We start from the raw sequence: 25957 nt of genomic DNA, 5'->3' as shown, positions 1-25957 counted from the left end.
GTATGGCAAACAATCTGGCGTTCAGTGGCCGTGACTTTATGAAATTGACTATTTTAATTGCAGTTTCAAGAACACTGTTTAGCTCTGGAACAAGAGCCTTACTGGCAAGAGCTTCCCGATGAATATTACAATGAGTGAAATTCACATTAGGAGCCATCTGCATGATTTTTCCTCTTAATCCTTTCCTTTTACCTAGCATTTCCCCAGCCCCGTCTGTGCATACACTGACACATTGGTCCCACGGCAATCCCATCTCACGTAGCTTGCTGTCTAACTCTGTGAAAATAGCATCCCCAGTGCATGTTCCTTCCAGAGTAGAGCAAAACAGTATGTCTTCATGGAGTCTTCCATCAAAACTGTATCTTATGACTACGAGTAACTGAGCAGAATTTGAGATGTCAATTGACTCATCAATCTGCAAAGCATACCTCACATTCTTCACTCTTTCAATCAGTTGACACCGAATATCATCTGCAATGGTGTCGTTTGACAGAGGGATGGTATCAAGGTCACTGGCCACTTTTTCTCCATGCATAGCTCGACACATTGCCACTGCAGCAGCCTTTGAGGTCTTCACCAATTGTGTGTGCCTCTTTCCTCTGTGCAATTAGGTATGCAACCGCATATGATGCCGTTTGAGCTTTGGCAGGAGTTGTAGTTCCCTGTGTTATCACCTGCTTTTGTCCTTGTAGATATTTTTCCTTTCATTGGAAAAAGTCTTTTGTTTTTTGAGCATGATCTGGATGTTTGGTTTGCAAGTGTCTTTTCATTTTTGATGGTTTCAGGCTTTCGTGTGCAAGAACCTCAAAACACAGAATACACTGAGGATGATGAATATCATTAACTGTACAGCAAGTAAATCCATACTGTATGAATTCTTTCTGATATTTTTGGCGCTTGGATGGTCGATCACACTGGTATGTTTTTGCATTATGACTGTCATGGACTTTATTCCACTTGAAGTGCTTGGTTGCTCAGAATTAACATCATCAGATGCTTCAGTGATATCTGTTGATGTGTCCTTGCTTGTAGATCTATAAATTAGCCACCGTTCCATGGCGCTGGCTAAAGAGTAACGATGTCAAGAGAGTAGAGTTACACGAACCTTTCAAAACGATACTAACGGCCTTCTCACAAAATACACGCCTTTACTGAGTGCATATGCCACCTGTAACTACACGAATAATTCTAAAGTAAAACTTTCTGAAGTGAGGATGCACATTACAAAGTGGTAACTATTATCAATATTACAATATTATTAGTGAGGCATGCATAAGAAAGCATGCATACATAACGTGGTTTTATGATCGAACATCGGGCACATCGACCACTACTGACAAGTACTATGATGCATTAGGATGAGTAGTGGGAGGAAGAGGAGGAGGAGGGGTTGCACGATTTTGATCGCGACCCCTTAAAATTATTTCGCGACCCCTCTGGGGGTCAGGACCCCCACTTTGAGAACCTCTGATCTAACTGGCAGTGACTAGACTGGACAGACCAACATGGCATTTTGGACCGTACCCTAGCGGCTTTGTTCGTTAGTAGATTTGTTGAATCACAATGGCAAAAGCCGACAAGACTGTGAGAATAAACACCTTGTGAGATCGAAACCTTTATTAGTACTACGTTTCGCTTGTTACAGCTTTTTCAAGTACAGACATGACACACACTCTGAGCACATATAAGCCAACAGGGAAGGAACTGGGAGAGGTTATCAGGGAGGGGTGGGTGGTAGGTGGAGGGGGAGGAGGGGGACGGGTGGGACTTGGTGGAGACAAAGGAGGACATTTCGGACAGTTTGTTGAAGTGGACTAAGGGGGACGATTTGACTCACTTCCTATCCCACCATGACCTCAGTATTAAAAAAGGTGTAGTCATAGGTTTCTACCTCAGAGCTCTCAGAATTTGTAGCCCTGAATTCTTAGAGGACGAGTTTAGGCACATAAAGGAGGTTTTTCATAAATTAAAATATCCAGAGTGCATCATCCACCAGTGTAAGAAAAAGGCACTCAAAATAATGGAAGGGCGGGAACCAACAAAAGATCCAGCTAGGAGGCTTATCCTTCCAGCCAGCAGCGTCACCGCCACCCTCACCCGGACACTTGGGCGTTGCAACATTCAGGTAGTGGGCCAGTCCAGCAGAACTATCAAAGAGCTTTCAAGAAGGAATGACAGCCAGGACGAGATGTGGGGAAAAAACGCTGGTGTCTACCGCATACCCTGTGCTGGATGTGATAAAGTATACATCGGCGAGACTTCCCGTGACCTGAAGACCCGGATCCGGGAGCATCGCTACGATTCCCGGAACAACATCACCACCAACGCCTGTGTTATCCACCGGAACACCAACGACCACCTGATGGATTGGGATAACGCAGAACTTCTGTTTAGTGAACCAGATAGGATGAGGAGAAAATGCCTCGAAGCGGCCGCCATTCAAAGCTTCAAAACCATTGAGCAGAACAGAGGCATGTTTAACATCGCCCCTCCTATAATCCATCTGTTACCCGCATTAAATAAATGTATGAAATGTCCCCCTTAGTCCACTTCAACAAACTGTCCGAAATGTCCTCCTTTGTCTCCACCAAGTCCCACCCGTCCCCCTCCTCCCCCTCCACCTACCACCCACCCCTCCCTGATAACCTCTCCCAGTTCCTTCCCTGTTGGCTTATATGTGCTCAGAGTGTGTGTCATGTCTGTACTTGAAAAAGCTGTAACAAGCGAAACATAGTACTAATAAAGGTTTCGATCTCACAAGGTGTTTATTCTCAGTAGATTTGTTGGTAGCAAGGTTTTTTGTTATTTATTTCTGCCAAGAAAATCATTATGTTCATGTATTATAATTTACACAATTAATATTTAATCTTTAATGCTATATTGCATAGGTGTGCATAACTAAAATAATACAATTACATTTTCTCTAAAAATAATACTAATCACCTACTGAAACTAATGAAAATGGTAGCCCTACTTTATAAAGATTATTCTGACAACTGTCAGACAATTGTCTTTTATTATTGTACTGCTGACTTGCAGACCTACAGCCTCATAATCACTTTCACTGCCATTGGTGATGTTCATCCCTTTAAATTTCTTCTTCAATCAAGAAATCTTCCGTTCCCTTCATCTTCCTTTCTATTATTTTCCATAGTTATAATATCAATCTTCTTTTTTACGTTCTACATTTGTTCTCTCAAATATTAATTCCCCTACTCCTAATTCATTGTTGTTTTTGTTTTTATTTAAATTTCTATTTCTACTCCTTTGTTGCCCTAGTTCCTCTCAGACTCAGTGTATTAGGTCTTACTCCTCCTCCTCACTGTTGCACAGTTTGCATAATCTCTTTTCCTTCTGGTGAATTATTCTTTTCCTTAATGGAAAGCTGTTACTTCTTGGTCTATACCATATTACTGACTGGTCTAATATAATAGCAATCTTTGTCCTTTATTTCTACTTTCCATTCTTTATATATCTCCAGTCTTCTTTTCCACTTTCTATATTCATGGTCTCTTCCTTTATTGTGTTTGTTATTTCTTTCACTTTCATGATTTTTACCCCTTGTGTTGGCATATAATTTTCAATCATACATTTTTGTGTTATTTTGTTCCATTTCTAGTTAGTGTCTTCCCTTACATCCTCCCTTATTTTCTTTAATAGACCATTGTGACTGTCTCTCTCTTATGTTTTTTACAAATTCTAGTCCCTTCTGCTATCCTCGTTTTCATAGTATATATTCATATTTCTCCTCATAGTATTTATAATGCTGCATATTTAAGGTGCTCCCAAGATCTTTCTGTACATTCCATTTTCATTTTTTTTTTTTTCATTTGCTCTATTTCTCTTTCTGTGAAGTGTATTACATTGCTGCCATACAGTACTGCTGGCAGTACCATGCTCTTCCAGTATGATTTACCTATGAGCATTTTGTTACAACTTTTCATTATCATCAAGTGAGTTATATTCACTAGCTTTTGCATGTTTTCTATCACTTCTTTGTTGTGTATCAAGTAATTTTTGTCTTTTGTTGTCACACCTAAGTATTTATTTATTACCTAGTTGTATTTACCTAGTTGTATTTTGTGGGAAGGGGAGCTATGCTCATGGTGTGCTGCCATTGTATCTTGCAGTGTCTAGTTTACTTTTAAACTCATGAATGGTTTTTGTGCATACTATTTCATTATCCAGTTTGTTCCAAGTGTCCACCACTCTATGTGGAAAACTGTTTTTCTTCAGTTCTCTTCTATAGTTATGTTTTTTTATTTTCTTTCCATGTCCTCTTGTGTTTCTCTTGTCCCAGTAAAGTCCTCTCTATCAAGTATCTCTGCTTTTCATGATTCTGTAGATGGTCAATAGGTCACCTCTCTCTCTTCTTTGCTCCAGTGTCGGTAACTCCAGTTTAGCCAATCTCTCCTTGTATGATAGGTTTGCAAGTGCAGGTGCCATTTTTGTAGCTGCTCTTTGGATTCTTTCTATTTTCTTTATATTCTTTTTGGTAATGGGGGACCACAATGTCGCCGCATACTCTAGTCTAGGCCTTATCAATGTAACCAATATTTTTTTTTATCATGTCTTCGTCCAAGTATGCAAATGCCACTTTTATTTATCTTAGCAAGTTGTAAGTCTCCCCGACAATTTTGTTAATCTGTTTATCATAGGACAAGTCGTTTGTGATAATTACTCCCAAGTCTTTTTCGGATCCTACTTTCTTTACTTCCTTGGTTCCAATTGTATATTTTCCTGATATTCTGTTTTTGTTTTTTCCAAACTCCATTATGCTACACTTCTTAGTATTAAAGTCCACTTCCCATTTCTGACTCCAATTCCATACCCTATTCAGGTCTTCTTGCAGTGCTTCAGTCCTTATCAGTTTCTACTTTCCTTAACAGTTTGGCGTCGTCAGCAAAGAAGCTCATGTAACAGTTCACGTCTTCATCCATGTCATTCATATAGATAGCAAACATTATTGGTGCCAGTACAGATCCTTGCTGTACTCCACTGATCACCTCTTTCCAATCTGAATATTTTTCTCTGAGCACTACTTTCATCTTTCTACCAGTTAGGAAGTCCTCCATCCATTTTAGTAGGTTCCCTTGTATTCCTCCTATGTGTTCCAGTTTTTTTAGTAATTTTCTGTGTGGTACTTTGTCAAAGGCTTTTTGCAAGTCTAGGAATGCACAATCAGCCCATCCATTTCTTGCACTATGTCTATTAGCCTTGAGTAGAAGCATAATAAGTTTGTGGTGCATGATCTTCCTTGTCTGAACCCGAATTGTCTTGGGTTTAATATGTTGTTGTCTTCCAGATGTTTTACCCATCTATTCTTGATGATTTTCTCACAAATTTTGGCTATAGTGCTTGTCAGTGATACTGGCCTATAGTTGGTGGGTTCTTCCTTGTTTCCTCCTTTATATATTGGTACAATGTTAGCATTTTTCCAGTCATTAGGTATCTTTCCCTCTTTGAGTGAGCTATTTATTATAATGTGTATTTTGTCTGTTAGTTCTTCTTTGCATTCCTTTAGAATCCAATTTGCAATACCATCTGGGCCATGTGATTTTCTGACGTCCAGTTTTGATAGATGTTCTGATATTTCTTTTTGTGATATTGTAAACTCACTCATGTGGGGAGATTGCTTATTATTATCTACGTCCCAATTTTGTATTTTCTCTTTGGTGAAGACAGATTTAAAGTGGTTGTTCATGACTTTGGCCATCTCTAATTCTTCTGTGTATTCTATATTTCCTTGGCGTAGTTTCACCATTTCCTGTTTGGTTTTAAGTTTACCATTCACATACCGATAGAATAGCTTGGGTTGATCTTTGCACTTATCTATAATATCCTTCTCATGGTTCCTTTTTTCCTCTCTTCTCACATTAACATACTCATTTCTATAGTTTATATAAATTTGCCATTTGCTTTGTTTTTTGTCCTTTCTCCACTTTTTCCAAGCTTTGTCCCTTCTGTCTTTTGCCTCACTGCATCTTTTGTTGAACCAACATTTAATGTACTCTCTTGCTTTTGTCTTGGTACATGCCTGTTTACCCCTTCATTGTAATTATCCATCAATATATTCCATATCTCTTCCACTGTTGTCTCTTCCATATAGAATTTTTCCCAGTTTGCATTCCGGAAGAATGTCTTTAGTTTTGCAAAGTCTGTTTTGTTGTACATCAATCTTCCTTTCCTATGCTTCTCATTCCTCTCCATGTCTATTTCTTCCTTTAGTACAGTTATGATGAGTACATGGTCACTCTTTCCAATTGGTGTCTTGTAGTGGACTTTGTCCACTATTTCAGATTCTGTTGTAAATATTAGATCTAGTTTCGATGGCTCTTCATTGTTTCTGTACCTTGTGTTTTCACTGACCCATTGGGTCATTGTGTACTCCATGGTCATGTCTAGCAGTACGTTACCCCACAAGTCATCTCCTCGCACTGTCATGTTGTCCCAACAAATTTCTTTGCAATTGAAGTCCCCCATAATTACCAGGTTACCCTTACCCATTAGTGTCTCATTTAGTGATTTTCTTGTATCTTCTAGCATTTTTGTATGTTTGTTCTCTTTCCAAGCATTCGTTTTTGGGGGCACATAGGTCACCACAAACTTTCTACTTTTCATATTCTTGCCTTCGACTTTTATCATGATCAGTTCAACATTACCTTTGCCCTCTGCAATTTTTGTCACGTTTAGGTCTTTCTTGGCCAAGAACATGATTCCCCCTCCCTGTTTTTTATCCAGTAATTGTATAGGCCTTGTCCAATAACGATGGATGGTATTTCACCTCTTAGTTTAGTCTCTACAATTCCCATTATGTCTGGTTTTTCTTCTAACAGATAATCATTGAGTTCATTCAGACCTGAAATTAATCCGTCAATGTTAGTATAGGCCACTTTTAGTTTTCTTCCTTCTCCATTATTTTTTCTGTCCTTGGTTTTTTCGTTTTGATGTGCCATTGTCTCAATCTCATGTTGATTACTCTCCAATGGGATTCTTTGCATTCTGTCTCCGTTCTCATCAAGTTTTTTTCCTTTGCTTCTCTTAGTGACTTTTCTTTTTCTAATTCCTCATTACTCATTTCTCTTTTTTATCCATATCTTATTGTATTTTTCACTCTTTGCCAAGTTGCCTATTTTTTCAAATATGTCTTCTACTACCATCTGTGACCTTAACCCAGGCAGTACCATTGACTCCCTGAGGAGTCATGTTTTGAAATATTCTTTATAATCTATCTACATGATTATTTTAACTTTAAATTGTCTTAAGATACAGATATCAGTAGATACTACTTGTCTATGAAGCAAAATGATGATTCTCTAAAATTTCATAACTTTTCTTTTGATTTGAATTTTCAGTGATTTTGCGCAATTCACCCTTACACACTATTTAATTTTTAGAAAATAGTAAATGTCACCTTACACATTCATTACCCTCTAAATTAAAAATAACCTATATTCCCCTTCAAAAAAAACTTGTGTTAAATTGTTTTCTTAAAAGCTGATTTTATTCAAATTATTTTTTCCTAGTGACTCCCGATGGAGTCAATGGGACTTAGGGGTATAGATGTATACAATATATTGTTGATTATTGACATAAAGAAATAAAAGCATCAACAATAACAACATACTCCGAATTTCAATGGGGGAAATTATAATTTCACCTTTGCTCTACCGTATGTAGATTGGGTGCACACACGCGCACACACACACTTCAACGAACGGACGGCTTAGAAGACGTTCTGAAGAAAATTGAAGTTTCGTGGATCCCAACGCAAAGAGAAGTGCCTATTGTATTTACAGGGTGGGGGGAAATTGCTCGTGGGGTAGTGGGAAAGTAGGGAAAGAGGAGAAGGGGAGGGATTGCTGAGGGAAATGGAAGGAAATGAGGAAGGAGAGGACTTGGCCCAGGCAGACAGGTGAAAGGTAAACAAACGACCCCCCGACCAGCTGAGCGACGATGAAATGTCTAATAAAAATGTAAAGATTAGAAGTATAGATAAGAGCAATACAGTAGAAAGTGATGAGAATATTTTCCAGGGATTTAAAGAGGGTGGGGGGGACACAAACACACACCCCCACCCCCCCGACTGACAAGACTAGAAGAGAAGGTCGATAAGATGATCGAGGACTTGGAGCGTAGGTTCGGTCATGTTAACAACATTATACGGAGGGTTGAAAAATTGGAAGAACTAGAGAAGGCGAACAAAAACTTAACTAAGGAAATTGAAGAATTAAAAAAACAGTTAAAAGAAGTAAAAGATGAGAATAAAGTCTTAATAGAGAATAATAAGGAGAACAAGGAGGGTTGGAAAAAAAATCAAGAAAATAGCAAAGTTGCATTCACTGACATAATCAGACAGCAAATGAATGAACAAACTGAAAACTCAGTTATTAAAGTGATGAGACAGAAGGAGAATATAGTAAGAGACTTAGCAGACAGAAAGAAATGTATAATTATATTAGGAATGGAAGAGAAACATAACCCAGATAGAACCACAAGAATCAAAGAGGAAAATGAAAAAGTAAGAAATTTACTAGAATTAGTTCAGGAAGATGAACCAGAAATAATGAAACAAATCGAAGAGAAATTCAGGCTCGGGAAATATAGTACAGACAAAACCAGACCAATTAAGATTAAATTCAGGTCACAAACTACGGCTGAGAATATCTTATCCAAAACAGGGAAACTAGCAACAAGTGAACAATATAAAAAGGTATGGATAAAAAAGGAAATGAATAAAGAGGAAAGAGAGGAAGAAAAACAGAAAAGACTTGAAGCTAAGGAAAAAAAAACGAGATAAGAACGGAGTCAGAAAAAGAGAGATTCTATTGGAGAGTAGTGAATATGAAACTAAAGAAAGTCGACATACAAGAGAAAAACAAAAGGGAAACAGAGAACACAATGGAAGTGGCAGAAAACTAAGAGTGTCTTACACAAATATAGATGGATTAATAACAGGATTGAATGAGCTGAATGATTATTTGAAAGAAAAAGAACCAGACATAATGGGAATTGTAGAAACAAAATTAAAAGGTCCACTACCACCCAACAGTGTAGGACATGATGCATATAATTATTGGATTAGAAACAGAGTGAAAAAGGAAGGGGGTGGAGTTATGTTCCTGACTAAGAAGGATATAAACGTGAAGTGGGTCACATATGGAAAGAATACAGTAGAAATGATAATGATGGAAGTAGAAGACAGAGATAAGAAGAGCAGAAAGTTTGTGATAAATTATGTGCCCCCAAAAACAGCCTCATGGGAAGAGAGTGAACATAAAAGTATGTTAGAGGACACAAAGATAACATTAAACAAGATAATGGAAGAGGGAGGAAAAATAGTTATGATGGGCGACTTTGATTGCAAAGAAATCTGCTGGGAAGAAATGACAGTAAAGGGTGGAGACGGCTCATGGGGAAACGCTCTACTTGAGATGGTTACTGACCATACAATGACACAATGGATACAGGAGAACACTAGGTATAGAAATGAAGAAGAGCCATCGAGACTAGACCTAATAATTACATCCGAACCTAGAATAGTGGACAAAATTGAATATAAAACACCAATAAGTAAAAGTGACCACATATTGATTGAACTGGAACTTAATGAAGAAAAATATATGAAAAGAAATGAACAATATAGAAAAGGAAGAATGTATGAAAAAACAAACTTTGATAAAATAAGAGAATTCTTTCAAAAGGAAAACTGGGAAGAAATATACAAAGAAGAAACAACAGTAGAAGAGAAATAGAATATTTTGACAAAAATTTACAAAAAAGGAGTGGAAAAGTATGTCCCAAGACAAAAACAAGAAAAAGAATATGTAAAATGCTGGTACAACAAAAGCTGTAGGGAGTTAAAAGACAAAAGAGACAAAGCCTGGACCAGATGGAAAAAAGACAGAAGACCTGAAAAATGGAAAATATATACCTGTTATAGAAATGAATATGTACAAATGTGCAGAGAGGAAAAGAGAAAATATGAAAAAGATATAATAGAAAAGTGTAAAGATCAACCAAAACTATTCTACAGATTTGTAAACAATAAACTGAAAAACAAACAAGACTTGGAGAAATTAAGACAGGAGGGAGTTGAATACACTGAGGAAATGGAAATGGCGGAAATTATGAACAAACATTTTAAATCAGTGTTTACAAGGGAGAACATACAACCTGAAGAGAACGAATGGAAAGAGAAAGTCCCCCCTATGGAAGAAATAGAAGTAACAAAGAATGAAATATTAACACACTTGAGTAATCTTGATGTCAGAAAATCGCATGGACCAGATGATATAGCAAACTGGATACTGAAAGAATGCAGGAATGAACTGGCAGACAAAATACATAGCATACTAAATAGTTCCTTGAAAGAAGGAAAAGTTCCAGAAGATTGGAAAAAAGCAAATATAGTACCTATATATAAAGGAGGAAATAAAGAAGAACCTACCAACTATAGACCAGTCTCTCTAACAAGTACAATAGCAAAAATTTGTGAAAGAATTATCAAAAGTAGATGGGTAAAATATTTAGAAAAAAACAAAGTGTTAAATCCAAGGCAATTTGGATTCAGACAAGGACGATCATGCATCACCAATTTAATATGTTTCTATTCAAGGCTAATAGATATAATACAAGAAAGAGATGGATGGGCGGACTGTGCATTTTTAGATCTAAAGAAAGCTTTTGACAAAGTACCACATAAGAAGTTGCTTAAGAAATTAGAAACTGAAGGAGGAATACAGGGCAAACTACTAAATTGGATGGAAGACTTTTTGCAAGAAAGAAAAATGAGAGTAGTGATAAGAAACCAGCACTCAAAATGGGATGAAGTAATAAGCGGTGTTCCGCAGGGAACAGTTCTGGCCCCAATAATGTTTGCTATATATATTAATGATATGGATGAAGGAATTGAAAGCTATATGTGATTCTTTGCAGATGATGCAAAACTACTGAAAAGAGTGAAAACTGAAGAAGATTGTGTTTCTCTACAGAGAGATCTAAATAAAGTACAGGAATGGAGTAGGAAGTGGCAGATGGAGTTCAATACAAAAAAGTGTAGTATAATGGAATTTGGAAAAAGCAAAAACAGAAAAACAGGAGCATATAAATAGGGAGAAGAAAGAATAAAAGATTAGAAAATCATAAGGACCTGGGAGTCATTGTTATGAATAATATGTCACCTGAGAAACAAATAAATATGATTTTTGGAGAAACTTATAATTTAATAAGAACAGTCAAAGTGGCATTTACATACCTGGATGAAGAAATGGTGAAGAAAATACTAATCACCCTGATAAGATCAAGATTGAAATATGCAGCAACGATGTGGTCACCAAGTACAAAAAAATGTATAAAAAAAATGAAAGAATACAAAGAGCAATTACAAAATTGGCACCAACACTCTCAAAACTATCATATGAAGATAGACTAGCAAAACTTGAACTATAGACACTAGAGCAAAGAAGAGAGAGAGGAGATTTGATAGCTATTTACAGAATCATGAAAGGCATAGAAATTACTGATAGAGAGAATCTGATAAAATGGGATGACAGAAATACAAGAGGACACGGAAAGAAAATAAAAAAAGACAGTTATAGAAGAGATTTGAAAAAGAACAGCTTTCCTCACAGAGTAATAGACAGTTGGAACAAGTTAGATGAGAAAGTGGTGTGTGCAAAAACAATACATGAATTTAAAAATAGTTTAGATAAAATGAGATATGAAGACGGGACCCCACGAGCATAGCTCCCCTTCCCGTAAAATACAACTAGGTAAATACAACTAGGTAAATACACATTAGAAGAAATGATGAATTTTATAGGACTCTTGTTCTTATCAGGATATAATATCAGATCAAGTGAGAAGGATTATTGGAGCAAGGCACAAGATCTTGAATGCCCTATCTTTGCTGCATCTATGAGCAGAAATAGGTTACAGGAAATCAAAAAGTTTCCTCATTGTGCTGATAATGCAAACCTTGGTAATGAGAAAATGGCTAAAGTGAAACCTTAATATGATTTTTTGAATGAAAACATTAGGCAATATGGAATTCTTCATGAAATTCTGAGTATTGACGAATCTATGATGCCTTATCATGGACGTCATTCCTGCAAGCAATTCATCAGACAAAAGCGAATAAGATTTGTATTCAAATCATGGATCATGGCCAGTTCAACTGGGATGCCCTATTATGTAAAGATCTATGAAGGTAAATCAGAAAACCAGTCGTCCAAGGAATCTTTAGGAAGTAGAGTAATCCTGGAATGCATTTCTGCTTGCACTGAACCTAATAAGCACAGGTTTTATTTTGATTTTTTTTTTTACCTCGTATGACATAGTCATAGATCTGAAAGAAAAGGAAATAAATGCCACTGGTACAATCCGATCAAACAGAACAAAGCACTGTCCAATACCTACTACTGCAAAAGATATGAAAAAGAAGCCAAGAGGATCCTATGACTATCGATCAGAAGGAAATGTTGAAATCGTTACTTGGAATGATAATGCTGTTGTTACTCTTTGCAGTAACTGTGAGGGTCTAAATCTGATTGGCATGGCAAAACGGTGGCAAAAAGGTGTAGGAAGAGTGAACATTGAACAACCTTTCATAGTAAAAGCATATAATAAAGGCATGGGCGTTGTCGACTTATTCGACTGAGGTTTGTCAGATTTTCTTCCTGCAATCAGAGGTAAAAAGTAGTATTTTCCTCTTGTCATTGCTGCTCTGAACACAGGGATCGTATTTTGCTGGCGACTTTATGAAATCAGCACAGGAACGACAATGCCCAACAAAGAATATCGACGGTCTATTGCTCAGATCCTTGTCAAAAGAACAAAGCCTGAAAGGATGCATTCAAAAGCCTTAAGGTCAGGCCCAAAAGGATGCAAACCTCTCCCACCAAGGGAAGTAAGGACAGACAACACTAAATATCATACTGAATCTCTACTAACTTCAAGAAGATGCTTTGTGTGTAAGAAGAATGGGAAAATTCAGTGCACAAAATGTAAGGTCACCCTTCATCTGAAGTCATGCTGGCAAATATTTCACGAAAAATAGAATTTTGCTGTATGCATACCCTTTTCTGCTGTACAGTTATGCACAAATCCTTTATCATGTTCTTAAATTTTATGTATAATTTATGTATTCTATATGAAATGTTTCCTGTAGTATTTACTCAGCACAGGAACTTTGTATTTTTGTTTATTCCCATTTGTTGACTTGCTTTCTTTGCATTAGTTGTGCTTCCACTCATGATTGTACAAACATGTGTTCATATGCTAATAATTCAAAGAGACTTACTTATTTGTCACTCTTATATCGATAGCATGCTGCATAAAAAGCATTCAAATAAAGTAAGTATGAAACTGACCATTTTCATTTACTTCTTATACCCTTAAGTCCCATTGACTCCCTAGGGAGTCACACCTGTATATTCCATGAAAATACATATAATAAAAAAAAATCCAATAACAGGTAATCAAATATATCAAAAACTCTTCAGGAATTAAGTTGATCAAAAATCAAAACATAATAAAGCACATTTAGGCCAATCAATAGAGGAGTAAAAAAAGGCGAATAAGGAAAAAAATCAGGGAAAGCTGCAATAAGCTTTAATGTGTTTATAATACCTTACTTAATAACATATTAATTTTGCACCCCTCTACCCCCCCCCCCCCCGGATTTGGCCGCCATCTTGAAAAAATGGCGACCAAAAAGTTTTTTTTTTCCAAATATCTCACTAGAAACTAATTTTAACGAAAAATGTATCGAAACAAAATTTATTCTACATAAAATTTTCTACAAAAGTTATTTTATTCAATTTTGTGATATACCTCACTATTTTTGCGCGAAATGTGCGAAAAGATTGTGTTTATTTTTATTTGATACCTACAGTGCACAAAGATCATATAATAATTTCCTTTGTATGCTATACTGAATAAAATATCTAAGTTCCTAACTTGATTATAGTCTTTCTTTTGTTTCAGAACTATTAAAATAGATAGTTAAAGCTTCAGTGAAACCCCAGGCAGTTGTTGGTGCAAAATGTCTTCATTGGGGAAATGTTTAATATGCGATGGACAGCTTTCTGTGGGTGAGACTAGAGAAGTTAAAGAGAAAGGAATAAAGACACTGATTGATTATAGCATTAAGTGGAAAGACGGAAAACATTCTCTGTTAGAAGGACTAAAAAGTGTGAAAGTGCATGAAAAATGTAGAAAAGTGTATACAAAAGAACGGAGAGCTGAAACTTTCCAAGCAAGGCAGAAAACCTCGCAAGTGCCGACAACGTCACTGAGAAGTCAAGAATTACAGTTTGATTTTCTTCATGATTGTCTCTTTTGTGGAAAAGATGCATCAAGTGACTTTTTGAAAAAAGAAAGCAAAAAATATTTAGGTGATCGTGAATCTGTGCACTGTATAGAGATGCTGCATGTTAAGGATACTATTTTGAAAGCTGGTGAAATGAGAAAAGATGAATGGGGCAAAGAAGTATGTACTCGTATATGTAACGTAGTGGATTTAGTTGCTGCTGAGGCAAGGTACCATTCAGCCTGCATGAAAAAATTCTACCAAACATCTTCTGGTATGAAACGTGGTCGTCCCAAAAGCTCTACGGTTTCTGAGGCAATGAGTCATGCTTTTAACTACTTGGAGGAAAATCGAGAAGAATGCCACTATTCTGAAAGTGAGATTTTTTCAGAATATGAGGGTGAGCTACCAACTGATAAAACCATAAAATCTGAATTGATAGAGAGATATGGACATATTATTGTTTCTGTGAACAAAAATAGAAAACCAGTGATCTGTTTCCGTGACACAGGAAACAAAATTTTGACTGACGCTTGGTACGAAAATCATAGAAGTCATGACGAGAAGGAAGAACGGCTTCGGATTGTAAAGACTGCCGCCAGAATAATTGCTGAAGATATAAGATCGCAGATGTACGAAGCAGATCAGTATCCACCACCAGAAAATTTCCTAGAAGAATTGGATTCACTTATTCCAGAAACTCTCCAGTGCCTTGTTAAGACAATAGTCTTAAAAAACAAGAAAGGAAATCAAAGAAAATGGAATAGGAAATGTACAGCAATTTCACATGCTATCCTTACAGCAGCTAGACCAAATTCTTTCATATCTCCTCTACAAATAGGACTTGCTGTTCACTTAAGTCAGAAGTATGGCTCTAAGCATCTACTGAACGTGCTCTCTGCGTTGGGATTATGTGCGTCCTATGCTGAGGCAGCACTCTTTCAAGTATCTGCTTTGCAACATCCAGCCAAGGAACCTCCGAATGATTCATTTGCACAGTTTGTATTCGACAATGCAGATGTGAACATCTCTACTATTGATGGATTTAACACATTCCACAGTATGGGAGGAATTCAGTGTGTTACTCCTCAGAATAATATTACTTCAGATCAGCCAATCACTAGATTAACGAAGATCCCTAGTGCATCGTTTGTTGGGCAGTTTGGTCATAATCCTATTAAAACATTTGAAAGTAAAAGTGTAAAAGGACTCTTGAATATAAAAGTCAGGGATTTGGCAAGTATCAATCCAGTGTCCACTACTGTATCAATAACAACAACAGAGCTTTTATGGCTACTTGGAAAATGGCAAAAAAATGCAGAGTGCCCAGGTTGGAATGGTTACATGGAGAAATGTACAGCACACTTCCCATATGATGTGTCCCAGATCTCATATCTTCCCTTTACAAATGCTCCACCTACCAATTATGACACCATATACACAGTACTTAACCAAGCTGTAGAGAAATGCAACGAACTGAAGCAACAAAGTTGCTTTGTTACCTTTGATCAACCTTTGTACATCAAGGACCGAGACATTGTGGAAATATGTGGTCAAGACTCACACCTAAATAATGTTATTGTACGTCTTGGTGGTTTCCACTTATTGATGTCTTTTATGGGTGCAATTGGTTTCATCATGAATGGTAGTGGAATAAAAGAACTTTTTAGTACTGTTTATGCAAGTACATCTGTTGAAAAAATGTTAACTGGGCATACTTATGCAAGAGCACTCAGGGCCCATACACTAGCACATGCTGCACTGTCTATGTTAATTTTTAATGAAATCGATATTTCCCCTGAAGAACAGTCAACAACAGAAGCAGTTTTACGAGAGACTGATTATTCAGACATTGACAGTGAGGTTATACAAAATGTACTGATTAAGTTCAATGATACCTTGGGTACGATGAAGAGTAAAGGTGCCACTGCAAAACTCTGGGTACAGTACTTTGAAATGGTAACATTGGTGAAACAATTCATTGAAGGAGAACGCTCGGGTAACTGGAAACTGCACCTGGACAATCACTGTCTGTCCTAAGCCAGAATCAAGGAGGAAGGACACTCTTGGGAGAAGATATTCGAGACTAAACTCGGAAATGGAAAGTATAAAATATTATATGTGAATCTTTCCACAGCTCTAGCGCAAAAACGGTGCAACCTATGGAAAACATGACAGGGACAAATATTATAGGAAATTTTATGTAGATTATTTTTGTTTCGACTACTTTCTCTGTAAAATGCATTTCAAGCGAGATATTTGGAAAAAATATTTTTTTCCGCCATTTTTTCAAAATGGCGGCTAAATCCGGGAAGGTAGAGGGGTGCAAAATTAATACATTATTAAGAACCACATTAGGCAGAAAATAAAGCATATTGCAGCTTTCCTTAATTTTTTTCCTTATTGAACCCCCTATTGACTGGCCTAATTGGTACCAGCTGGGTTAATTTTATCTTTAGAGGTCGATTTCTATCCTTAGAATAGCGACCGATTCTATGTGTCTCTTCCAGGTCTGTGCTTGCATCTCTTTCTCCCCCTCCCCCCTGAATTTCATTTAGGATTTCTACTGCAGTCTCTTTTTCTTCTTTTTCTCTCATGTACCTCGCCAATCCCTGTTTTTCTTTTAGTCCATATACCACAATACATTTTTTCCTATCTACTGTATCCCTGACCCAGTTAGCTTTTTCGTTAATCATCTGGATAATTGTGTCTTTTGCATTATCCTGCATTTGATGCTTGTCTATTTCTTTAAAAGCAATTTCCTTGTTTTCAATGTTTTCCTTCCACTTCTTCATTTTCTGAATACTTTCCTCACCTAGGTTCTCTTCGATCTTTTGTGTCAACTCTTGTAATTTATTGTTCACCTCTATCTTTAAATTTTCGCTGTTGGTTATTATTAGTTTTCTTCTTTTCGTTATCATTCTTCAACTCATTTAAATCCCTTTTCATTTCTTTAATCTCGTTTGTAAGATCCAAGTTGGTTTTTCTAAGGTCAGAAATTTCGTGATTCGGCTGTGCTAAGCAGTCTATTAATCATATGATATCATTCCTTAAGTCCATAATTTCATTTTCCCACCGAATCCTATATATATATTTTTTTTCATATCTCTATCTCTAATAATCGACTTAAGTTCCTGCTTTCATACTTAAATCCTGGAAAACCTTTTCCATCACACGTGTTAGTACAAGGTTTGGTTACGTCGCGGTTCGATCGACTGACGCCAGATGGCTCTGGTTCGTGACTGGCTTTCGAGTCGTTATTTTCATTCATTTTCACTAATTCCATGCTAATACAATTGACTAGCACTGCAGAGATATCATTTCGGACACTCACGATCACTCCCCACCCCTTCAATACAAAACGGGTTTCCTTTATCGTCGTAAATCCTCTTCTTCTTGGTCACGCGACGACGACGACGACGGAGGTGTTTGCGGCGTGAATGCATTTATTTAGTTTGTCAGCCTGATGCCTACTATTTCTGTTGGTTTTTCCCTCATATGTATTAACATGTTACTTTCTTCTCTATTAATTTCCAGTCCACAGTTCCTGCTTGCTTCTACAAGAATTTCTGTCTCTTTCTGCTTCTTTTATATGTGTTCATTATTAATCCATTATATGTATAAAACAGTGCATTTATCTTAAATTAGTCATTTCTTAATGCTCCTCCTCTTTCCTCTAATTCCTTCATTATTACATATGCTATTAGTTTATATATTGTTAACCCAGCGCACCCTTCTTTTATCTTTTTAGTTATTTCGGGTCGTACTAATTAACGCCCGGCAGCAACCGGCAACGCCCGTGGCGACCGGAGATTTCCTATGGTGCCCGGGCGTTGTGCAAGTTTTTTTTTTTTTTCAGTTCCAATGGTTCATATCATATGAATGATTCGTCTACTAGTGAATTCCCGAAAAAAAATGCTGAATTCAGGAGGAGAAACAACGCACAAAGCAGAAAATCCTTTGCTGAATTTAGCGCCCGGACCGTGGCAGTGGTTTAGGTTAGGTTAGGTCCTAACCTAACCTACCTTACCCACCGGTAATTTAGCCATTCCACATTTTCCAACGACCGAACATAAACAAAGATGGCGACACCGCCACGGTCCGGGCGCTAAATTCAGCAGAGGATTTTCCGCTTTGTGCGTCGTTTCTCCTGCTAAATTCAACGATTTTTTTTTTCGTGAATTCACTAGTAGATAAATCATTCATATGATATGAACCTTTGGAACTGGAAAAAATAGGCTTACACAACGCCCGGGCACCTTAGGAAATCGCCGGTTGCTTAGCAACCGGGCGTTATTTAGGACCGGTTTTTCTATTTCCTTGTTCCCTTTCTCTCCTATTTTTACTTTTGTTTCATCACCATTGTATACTTCTCTTATTGCTTGTATTATATATTTCTGTATTTTGTATTTCATCATGGCTTCTATTAATGCTTCTCTCTTCACTGCGTCATATGCTTTTTGAAAGTCAACTGCTGTTACTATTAATGGTTGCTCTGCTTTTTTGCTTTCTCTTGTGCTTTCAGGAAATGTTACACAAGATCATTTTTGAAGATGCTTAATTAACAGTTTCTTACCTTTGTCGAACCGGTTGCTATCATATTTTTCTCTTTAACGCGGCGACGTAGAGTAGTCTTGGGGACATTAAATTCCTTGGAGGCTTTTTTCAAACCCATTTTTTTTTCTTTAACTGCAGATATTGCATTCTGCATTGCTTCTGCATTCCATTCCCCTCTATTACTTATTCTCACGTATTTCCGGGGCATCTACAAGGAAAAGGGAAAGAAAATGCTAAGTGTTTGTAAAATATTTAGAGTAAGGGGAGAGATGGAACCCTCGGGGTCCATCTCACCCCATACATAAATATTCGCATTTTTTTTTAAATAAAACATCTATGTTTTATATATCATGTTAGGCACATACCTATAATGCACACACGATTGGCTATATGCAGCATAAATACCAAATCGTTACAGCCAGTATATCAGTGCAAAAAAAAAAAAATATTATCTTACCTTCTCCAAATAACATCACTGTCAAAAAACACAATCCTCCACCTCGAGCGCCAATGCGGTACTGGACCTGGCTTCCGGTTGCACCCGCGTGATTTACAGTTGATGTGAAGGGCATCTAGTGGCAACAATCTTGACCATCTCACCCCAGGGGTCCGTCTTACCCCACCTTCCCCTAATATTCTTCTCTCCCTCTGTAAATCCTCCCTGTGTTTCCTTTCTTTGTTCTTTTCTATATGTTGTTCTGTATATATATATATATATATATATATATATATATATATATATATATGTATGTATATATATATATATATATATATTTTTTTTTTTTTTTTTTTTTTTTAGGACATGAAGATTTTATAGGAGATATTTGCCAATGATAATAGTCTAACATCCTTATCTTTAGGTTCTTTCTTCTTCTCAAACACTTATGTCTACTTTTTTCCATTCTGGTTTTTCCTTCCCTGTTAACTCTGTTTTGAAACACCTTTAGTTAACAGTTTCCATACATGTGTCATTACTTACCAGTGCTTTGTATAGTTCTGGTTTTATACCATCTGGGCCTATTGCTTTCTTCTTTAGGTCACTTTGTTCCTTCTTTACTCTATCCCAACATGCCTGCATTCTTTTCTTGGCAGCTTCACCCCATGCCACAATCTTATTTTTACGTCTTCCCATCGTATATGTAACGAGAAAAAAAGCACTAGATAACAAAAAAGCGCGAAAAAAAATTACGACTTAATACCGCACCGGACTCGATCGGACAAAAAAAGGCAGCGGCTATCTTTACGACAAGTCGTAAGAATATTCATCAGGCTATTCTTACATGGATGATAGCACCCTATATCGTGAACTTTTGAACTAAATTGTTACTACTAACATTTTAATGGGCGTGTAAATCGAGGTACTGTTCAATCTAATTTGTGTGTTTTTGTTTGTATTTGTTTTTGGGAGTATACCCTGTTTGTTTTTTATGAGAAACATCAGTTGATATAATGGTATTCCTGTGCAAAAGTAGTGGTTCCATTTTTCGCATTTGTTGTAGAACATTGATGCACCATATCTTCTCTCCACATGTCGCACAATCGCTTGTCTGTTTTGATTCTACGCGGGCCGCCATATTTCCTACGTCGATCGAATGGGGCGACACGGAATATTATCGGCTGAAAGAAACCTGCACAGCGAAGCTACAGCGATAATCCCATACCACACTCCTGGTCATATGGCCATTTCCCGAAGGTTGAGTGTGGTTTGAATTTTCCGCCAAAATCATCTGAAATTTAAAATTCCCGGCTCTGTGCAGGCATGCGCCTTGTCGACCCCACCTCCCCCTCCCTACCCCCTCCCTTCTTAGCCGGCTCGCTTGAGTCGAAATGGACATGACTTCCTATTCAACTTAAGCTAATCTATAGTCATGATGGTCAAGAATTTTACCATGTTAAAATTAATTTCAACGCTCACTGTGACTCAGGTCGAAATGAACATGACTTTTCCTATTCAACTTAAGCTAATCTACAGTCATGATGGTCGAGAATTTTACCATGTTAATTAAGATTAATTTTAACGCTCACTGTGACTCAGGTCGAAATGGACATGACTTTTCCTATTCAACTTAAGCTAAACTATAGTCATGATGGTTAAGAATTTTACCATGTTAAAACTAATTTCAACGCCCACTGTGACTCAGGTCGACATAAACAACTTAAGCTAATCTACAGTCATGATGGTCGAGAATTTTACCATGTTAAAATTAATTTCGACGCTCACTGTGACTCAGGTCGAAATGAAGATGACTTTCCCTATTCAACTTAAGCTAAACTATAGTCATGATGGTCGAGAATTTTACCATGTTTAATTAATTTCAACGCTCACTGTGACTCTGGACGAAGTGAACATGACTTTTCCTATTCAACTTGAGCTAATCTACAGTCATGATGGTCGAGAATTTTACCATGTTAAAATAAATTTCAACGCTCACTATGACTCAGGGCGAAATAAAAATGACTTTTCCTATTTAACTTAAGCTAATCTACAGTCATGATGGTCGAGAATTTTATCATGTTAAAATTAATTTTAACGCTCACTGTGACTCAGGTCGAAATGGACATGACTTTTCCTATTCAACTTAATTTAATCTATAGTTATGATGGTCAAGAATCTTACCATGTTAAAACTAATTTCAACGCCCACTGTGACTCAGGTCGAAATGAACATGACTTTTCCTATTCAACTTAATTTAATCTACAGTCATGATGGTCGAGAATTTTACCATGTTAAAATTTATTTCAACGCTCACTGTGACTTAGTGATGTCACGGTATGATAAGATGACGTCATTATGTGATAAAATGACGTCACGATGTAGTCCTATGATGTCAGTTTGTGTCCCTGTGAAGTCACGAGGCGATCCTATGACGTCATGATTAAATCCGGTGACGTCACAGTATAATCACATGATGTCACTAGGTATTAAACATATGGAAGTCCGCTTGTGGGTGATGAGACGTCACAAACTGCCATAGCACACTATAGGATGAGGACGCTCGCCACGGGCTTCGAGGACTTCCCGCGGGAAGACTTGGGGTGAGTTGGATACATACCGAGGGTCCAGGCCCGTCTTAGCGGGAGACGCTCAGGGAACGTCTTCACCCAGGGCGAAGCCTCTTGACTAACGCCCACGGACGAGGTCGCTCGGAAACGAACTCGGCCTCGCATACTCCCTTTCGGACTCTCACTTACCCCGAGGATCTTCACGAAACTAGTGAGAGTGGTAGGCGTACGCTGGACGGAAGCAAGCATCTCCACACTCATGTACCTAGACGGCTAGTTGATGCATTTGCCCACCGGGGAGGGTGCATTGGCCGACATCTCGGTAGCTCTGAGAGTGTTGGCGGACGTGGAGTTTGGGGTGGACTGGGACGGGTCTGCCCTCGCTCCCACACAGAAACTTTATTGGCTCGGGATTGAGTGGGACACAGTCAGCGCTCTTCGGGTGCTCCCCTGCGCCAAGAGAGCGTGCTTCTCTCACACGTTCTCCCTCCTTCGGTGGCGGGGGGGGGGGGGTGCCTCAACTTCGCGACCCCGGCCCTTCCACTGAGCCGCTTGGGGCGCCGACGGCTGGTACGGGAGGTCGACAGGAGCATACTGCTTCTCCCGCGTGACCTGCCCGGGCCGATACCCTCAGCACTCCACAGCTTGTTGCGTCCCTGGCTTCGGTCGGGGGCCCTACGCCGGTCGCTCTATCCAGGTTTCAGGAGACCTACGTGGTGTGGCAACTACGCCCACAAGTGTTCGAGTCGCTCTCCCTCCGCTACGGCACCCCAGAGATGGACCTGTTTGCCTCCCCAATCTCGACCCAGCTCCCCTCTACCTCACCTGCATCCAAAGGACACGCACAGGAGGCCCAGACGCCTTCACGGAGGACTGGAAGAGCTGGAAATACGTATTCATTTTCCTCCTCCAGCGACACCGGTCCTCCTGAAGGTGATGCAGACCCTCAGGTCCTTCAAGGGTCAGGTCCTCCTGATAGCTCCCTACTGGCCAACCCAGCCGTGGTTCGGGGAGCTAATGAAATGGGGCCCTTCTCCCCTTCTACTGGGGTCAGCCTGCCTAGCCAACAGCCTTACCGCGCCTCTCCAAGCGTCACTCCAACTTGATACTTGGAGTTTCTACGGGGAGCTCTCAGCCAACTCTTCTCTACAGAGGCAGCAGACAAGATGCTCAGAGCTCACCTTCCGTCCTCAGTGCGGCAGTGTGGGTCCTGCTGACGGAGATTCCGGAACTGCCTTCGGAGACACGCGATGGTGACCATCTCCGCCAGCACGGTTCCGGACTTCCTGACTTGGCTGGCTACCTCCACCAACAGGGCACCGGCGACTATCTTGCCTCACTATACAGCCCTCACGGATCAGCTACGCTTTGGTATGAACATCCGAGTGCCACAGAGGGCGCGAACCCTCCTAATGAAGGGGATCAGCGCCTCGAGAGAGCCGAGACATCAACCGGTCCTGGCCTGGTCTTTGCATCGTGTTCTGCAGTACCTGGCGTTCGAAAGGGCCATTATGGAGGAAGAATACTTCCCTCAACGTGTCGTCTTTCTGCTCGCCTTGACTACGGATTACAGGGCTTCACAGCTGGCGGCAATCACCCGCCACCCGTCCTTCTCCAAACTGTAGGAGGACAGCTCGGCCCTAACCCTCTCTCCATCACCAACATTCCTGGCCAGGAACGGCCGAGCGGACGACATGATTGGCCCTCTCAGAATACAATCCTTCCGGGAGGGAGGACGCCCACATCCGCTGCGCCCTGTCCGTGCGTTCGAAGACTACGTGGAGCACACGGAAGAGATTTCTGAGGATCATCTCTTCTACAACTCGAAATTTAGGATTCCCCTAACCCCGAGGTCCCGGGCGCACCTGCTTTTCCGCTTTTTGGAGAGAGCCGACCCGGGCTATGCCCCGCACGCCCACAGCATCAGGGACTTCGTGGCATCGCTGGCGTTTCTCCGCACCCACTCTGCGGAGCGGGTGCGGGACCTAGGGGCTGGACATCGACGACTCCCTTGGGGACACGGTGTCTTTACCACTCGGTCGCCCCTGTCCCATGTGTCGCCATGGAAATGGCTCCACCCCTCTCATCTCATGAAAAAAAGGGGGTGGAGGGGGCAAAGGGCAACCGAGGAGTGGGGAGGGACCAGGAACCACTGAACAGGATACGAATTTCGTATAATTTACGCATTGTGTGAACAGTGCAATGTTGTGCATGTCACATTCTTCGGTGTGGGTACTTGACGTTTCTTTTCTCTCCTCTACTGAGTGATAAAATGAATAAGTCTCCCATAGGAAAGACACACGTAATAACGGTTTGAATCAGGCTTCACCTCTCCTCCCACCTGTCCTCGTCTCATGCATAGCTTCGCTGTGCAGGTTTCTTTCAGCAGATAATATTTCTGTCGCGGCTCGTGCCGCTTAAATTGTTCTTATCGGCTTAAGAAACCTGCACAGATTTAGGGTCCCTCCCTCCTCCCACAGGCGAAGCCTTCATATCTCATTGAAATGACGACTCAAGCGAGCCGGCTAAGAAGGGAGGGGGTAGGGAGGGGGAGGTGGGGTCGACAAGGCGCATGCCTGCACAGAGCCGGGAATTTTAAATTTCAGATGATTTTGGCGGAAAATTCAAACCACACTCAACCTTCGGGAAATGGCCATATGACCAGGAGTGTGGTATGGGATTATCGCTATAGCTTCGCTGTGCAGGTTTCTTAAGCCGATAAAAACAATTTAAGCGGCACGAGCCGCGACAAAGAAATATTTTTCCAATTCCCAAGTTAACTCTTGGTTTCTGAAGTCTTCTGGGATTATCTGAGTGCTTTGTCAGAGGTATTTGGTCATTCATAATCAGTGAGTTGGTCTCTTATACGAGTATTTAGGACAGTTTAATCTCGTTACTTGGTAGGTCAATAAACATATTTTATATTGAATTCTCGCCTTTATTGGTAACCAGTGAAGCTAAATTAGGCAAGGAGTAGATCTACCTCGTGGCTTTTTATGCTTTGTTCATTATCACCTGCAATATTTTCAGCAAATAGTTTGGTATTTTATGATAGTTAAAATAATCAAGTCTGCTTATGAAGGCAATATTGCGGATGTGATAGTCTTTATTGTATTATTTTGTTTTTTCATAGTCAAACTCTCAACTAGGATAATGCCCAGATTTCTGTCATTTTTATGAAAAGTAAGGCGTGTTCTGTTCATAGCGATTTATTCAAAAGTTGCGTAATGCTTCAGTTTCCCTTTTGATCCAACCATTACTTCTGCCTTATCCTCATCCTAGTCACCCATGATTTTATTTCTGTCATAAGTATATCTTGTGTATATCCTCTTCAATTTTAGTTATATCTAAAAAATAATGGCCCAATCACGTTCCCTTAGGGAACACCTCTAAGTAATGATAAGTTACTTGATAAAACTTGGTCTACTGTCACAGCGTATGATCTTGAATACAGGTAACTCTTGAACCAATCAAGTGCATTACCTCCAATACCCAACTCCACAAGTTCACTTATTAGCTCTTCATGAACAACCGTATCGTTACTAAGGTCAACATCAAGACTAGAATAAAATTCCTGTAAAGGCAGTGCAATGTAGTACAATTCGTAGTTTTAAAATTTATTTAGATAAACACAGCAATATGCTGTAGTGCCTGCCATTTTGTTTTATTTACATATTCATTGTTATCTTTAATTACCATTTGCATTTATTTGTATCTATTAATTTATTGTTTATTATGGAGTATTGTTATTTCTGTTGACTATTTATCATTATTTATTAGTTTTATTGATCTATTTACTTATCTATTATTTATTAACATTTTTCCAGCATCCGACCTAGTTATGGACCAAATGGTCTCCTGTCGGCATGCTCTTCCTTTGCAATCCTTTGAAAAGATGTCCAAGTAGTAACTCCCAACCTTGGCAACCGGCAGGCAGCAGCAGAGACCGCAGACTGTGACGAGGTTTGGTAAAGTCGGTATTGGGTCTGCTGCACAGGCCCGAGAACCACAAGAGTGAGTGAACCTGCTCTCCAAAATGGCAAGCTTCATTTGACCCGTCAAGGGTCAAGAAGCATCGACTTT

At 39.2% G+C, this 25957-nt stretch overlaps 1 protein-coding gene across 3 annotated transcripts in view; it reads right to left on the bottom strand.

Moving 5' to 3' along the window:
* The window catches only part of LOC143026680 (uncharacterized), a 37996-nt gene extending 17760 nt beyond the window's left edge, over positions 1-20236 (bottom strand). The window contains exons 1-2 of one of the 3 annotated variants that reach the window (XM_076187485.1): positions 19851-20236; positions 18891-19079 (exon numbers count right to left, since the gene is read on the bottom strand). In XM_076187485.1, coding sequence (XP_076043600.1) covers positions 18891-19079; positions 19851-20003 — 342 coding nt within the window. In that variant the 5' untranslated portion in view covers positions 20004-20236. Of the gene's footprint in view, positions 1-18890; positions 19080-19328; positions 19501-19850 lie in introns of those variants that run through there. The other 2 variants (XM_076187486.1, XM_076187487.1) reach the window with 2 other exon arrangements.
* Between the last annotated feature and the right edge of the window lie 5721 nt (positions 20237-25957).

This window comes from Oratosquilla oratoria, chromosome 6 (genome assembly GCF_046742065.1).
Source record: "Oratosquilla oratoria isolate Oo_2021 chromosome 6, ASM4674206v1, whole genome shotgun sequence".
NCBI classification, from domain to species: Eukaryota; Metazoa; Arthropoda; class Malacostraca; order Stomatopoda; family Squillidae; genus Oratosquilla; species Oratosquilla oratoria.
The sequence above is the reverse complement of the archived record's forward strand: the minus strand, read 5'-3'. Positions and strand labels throughout refer to the sequence as shown.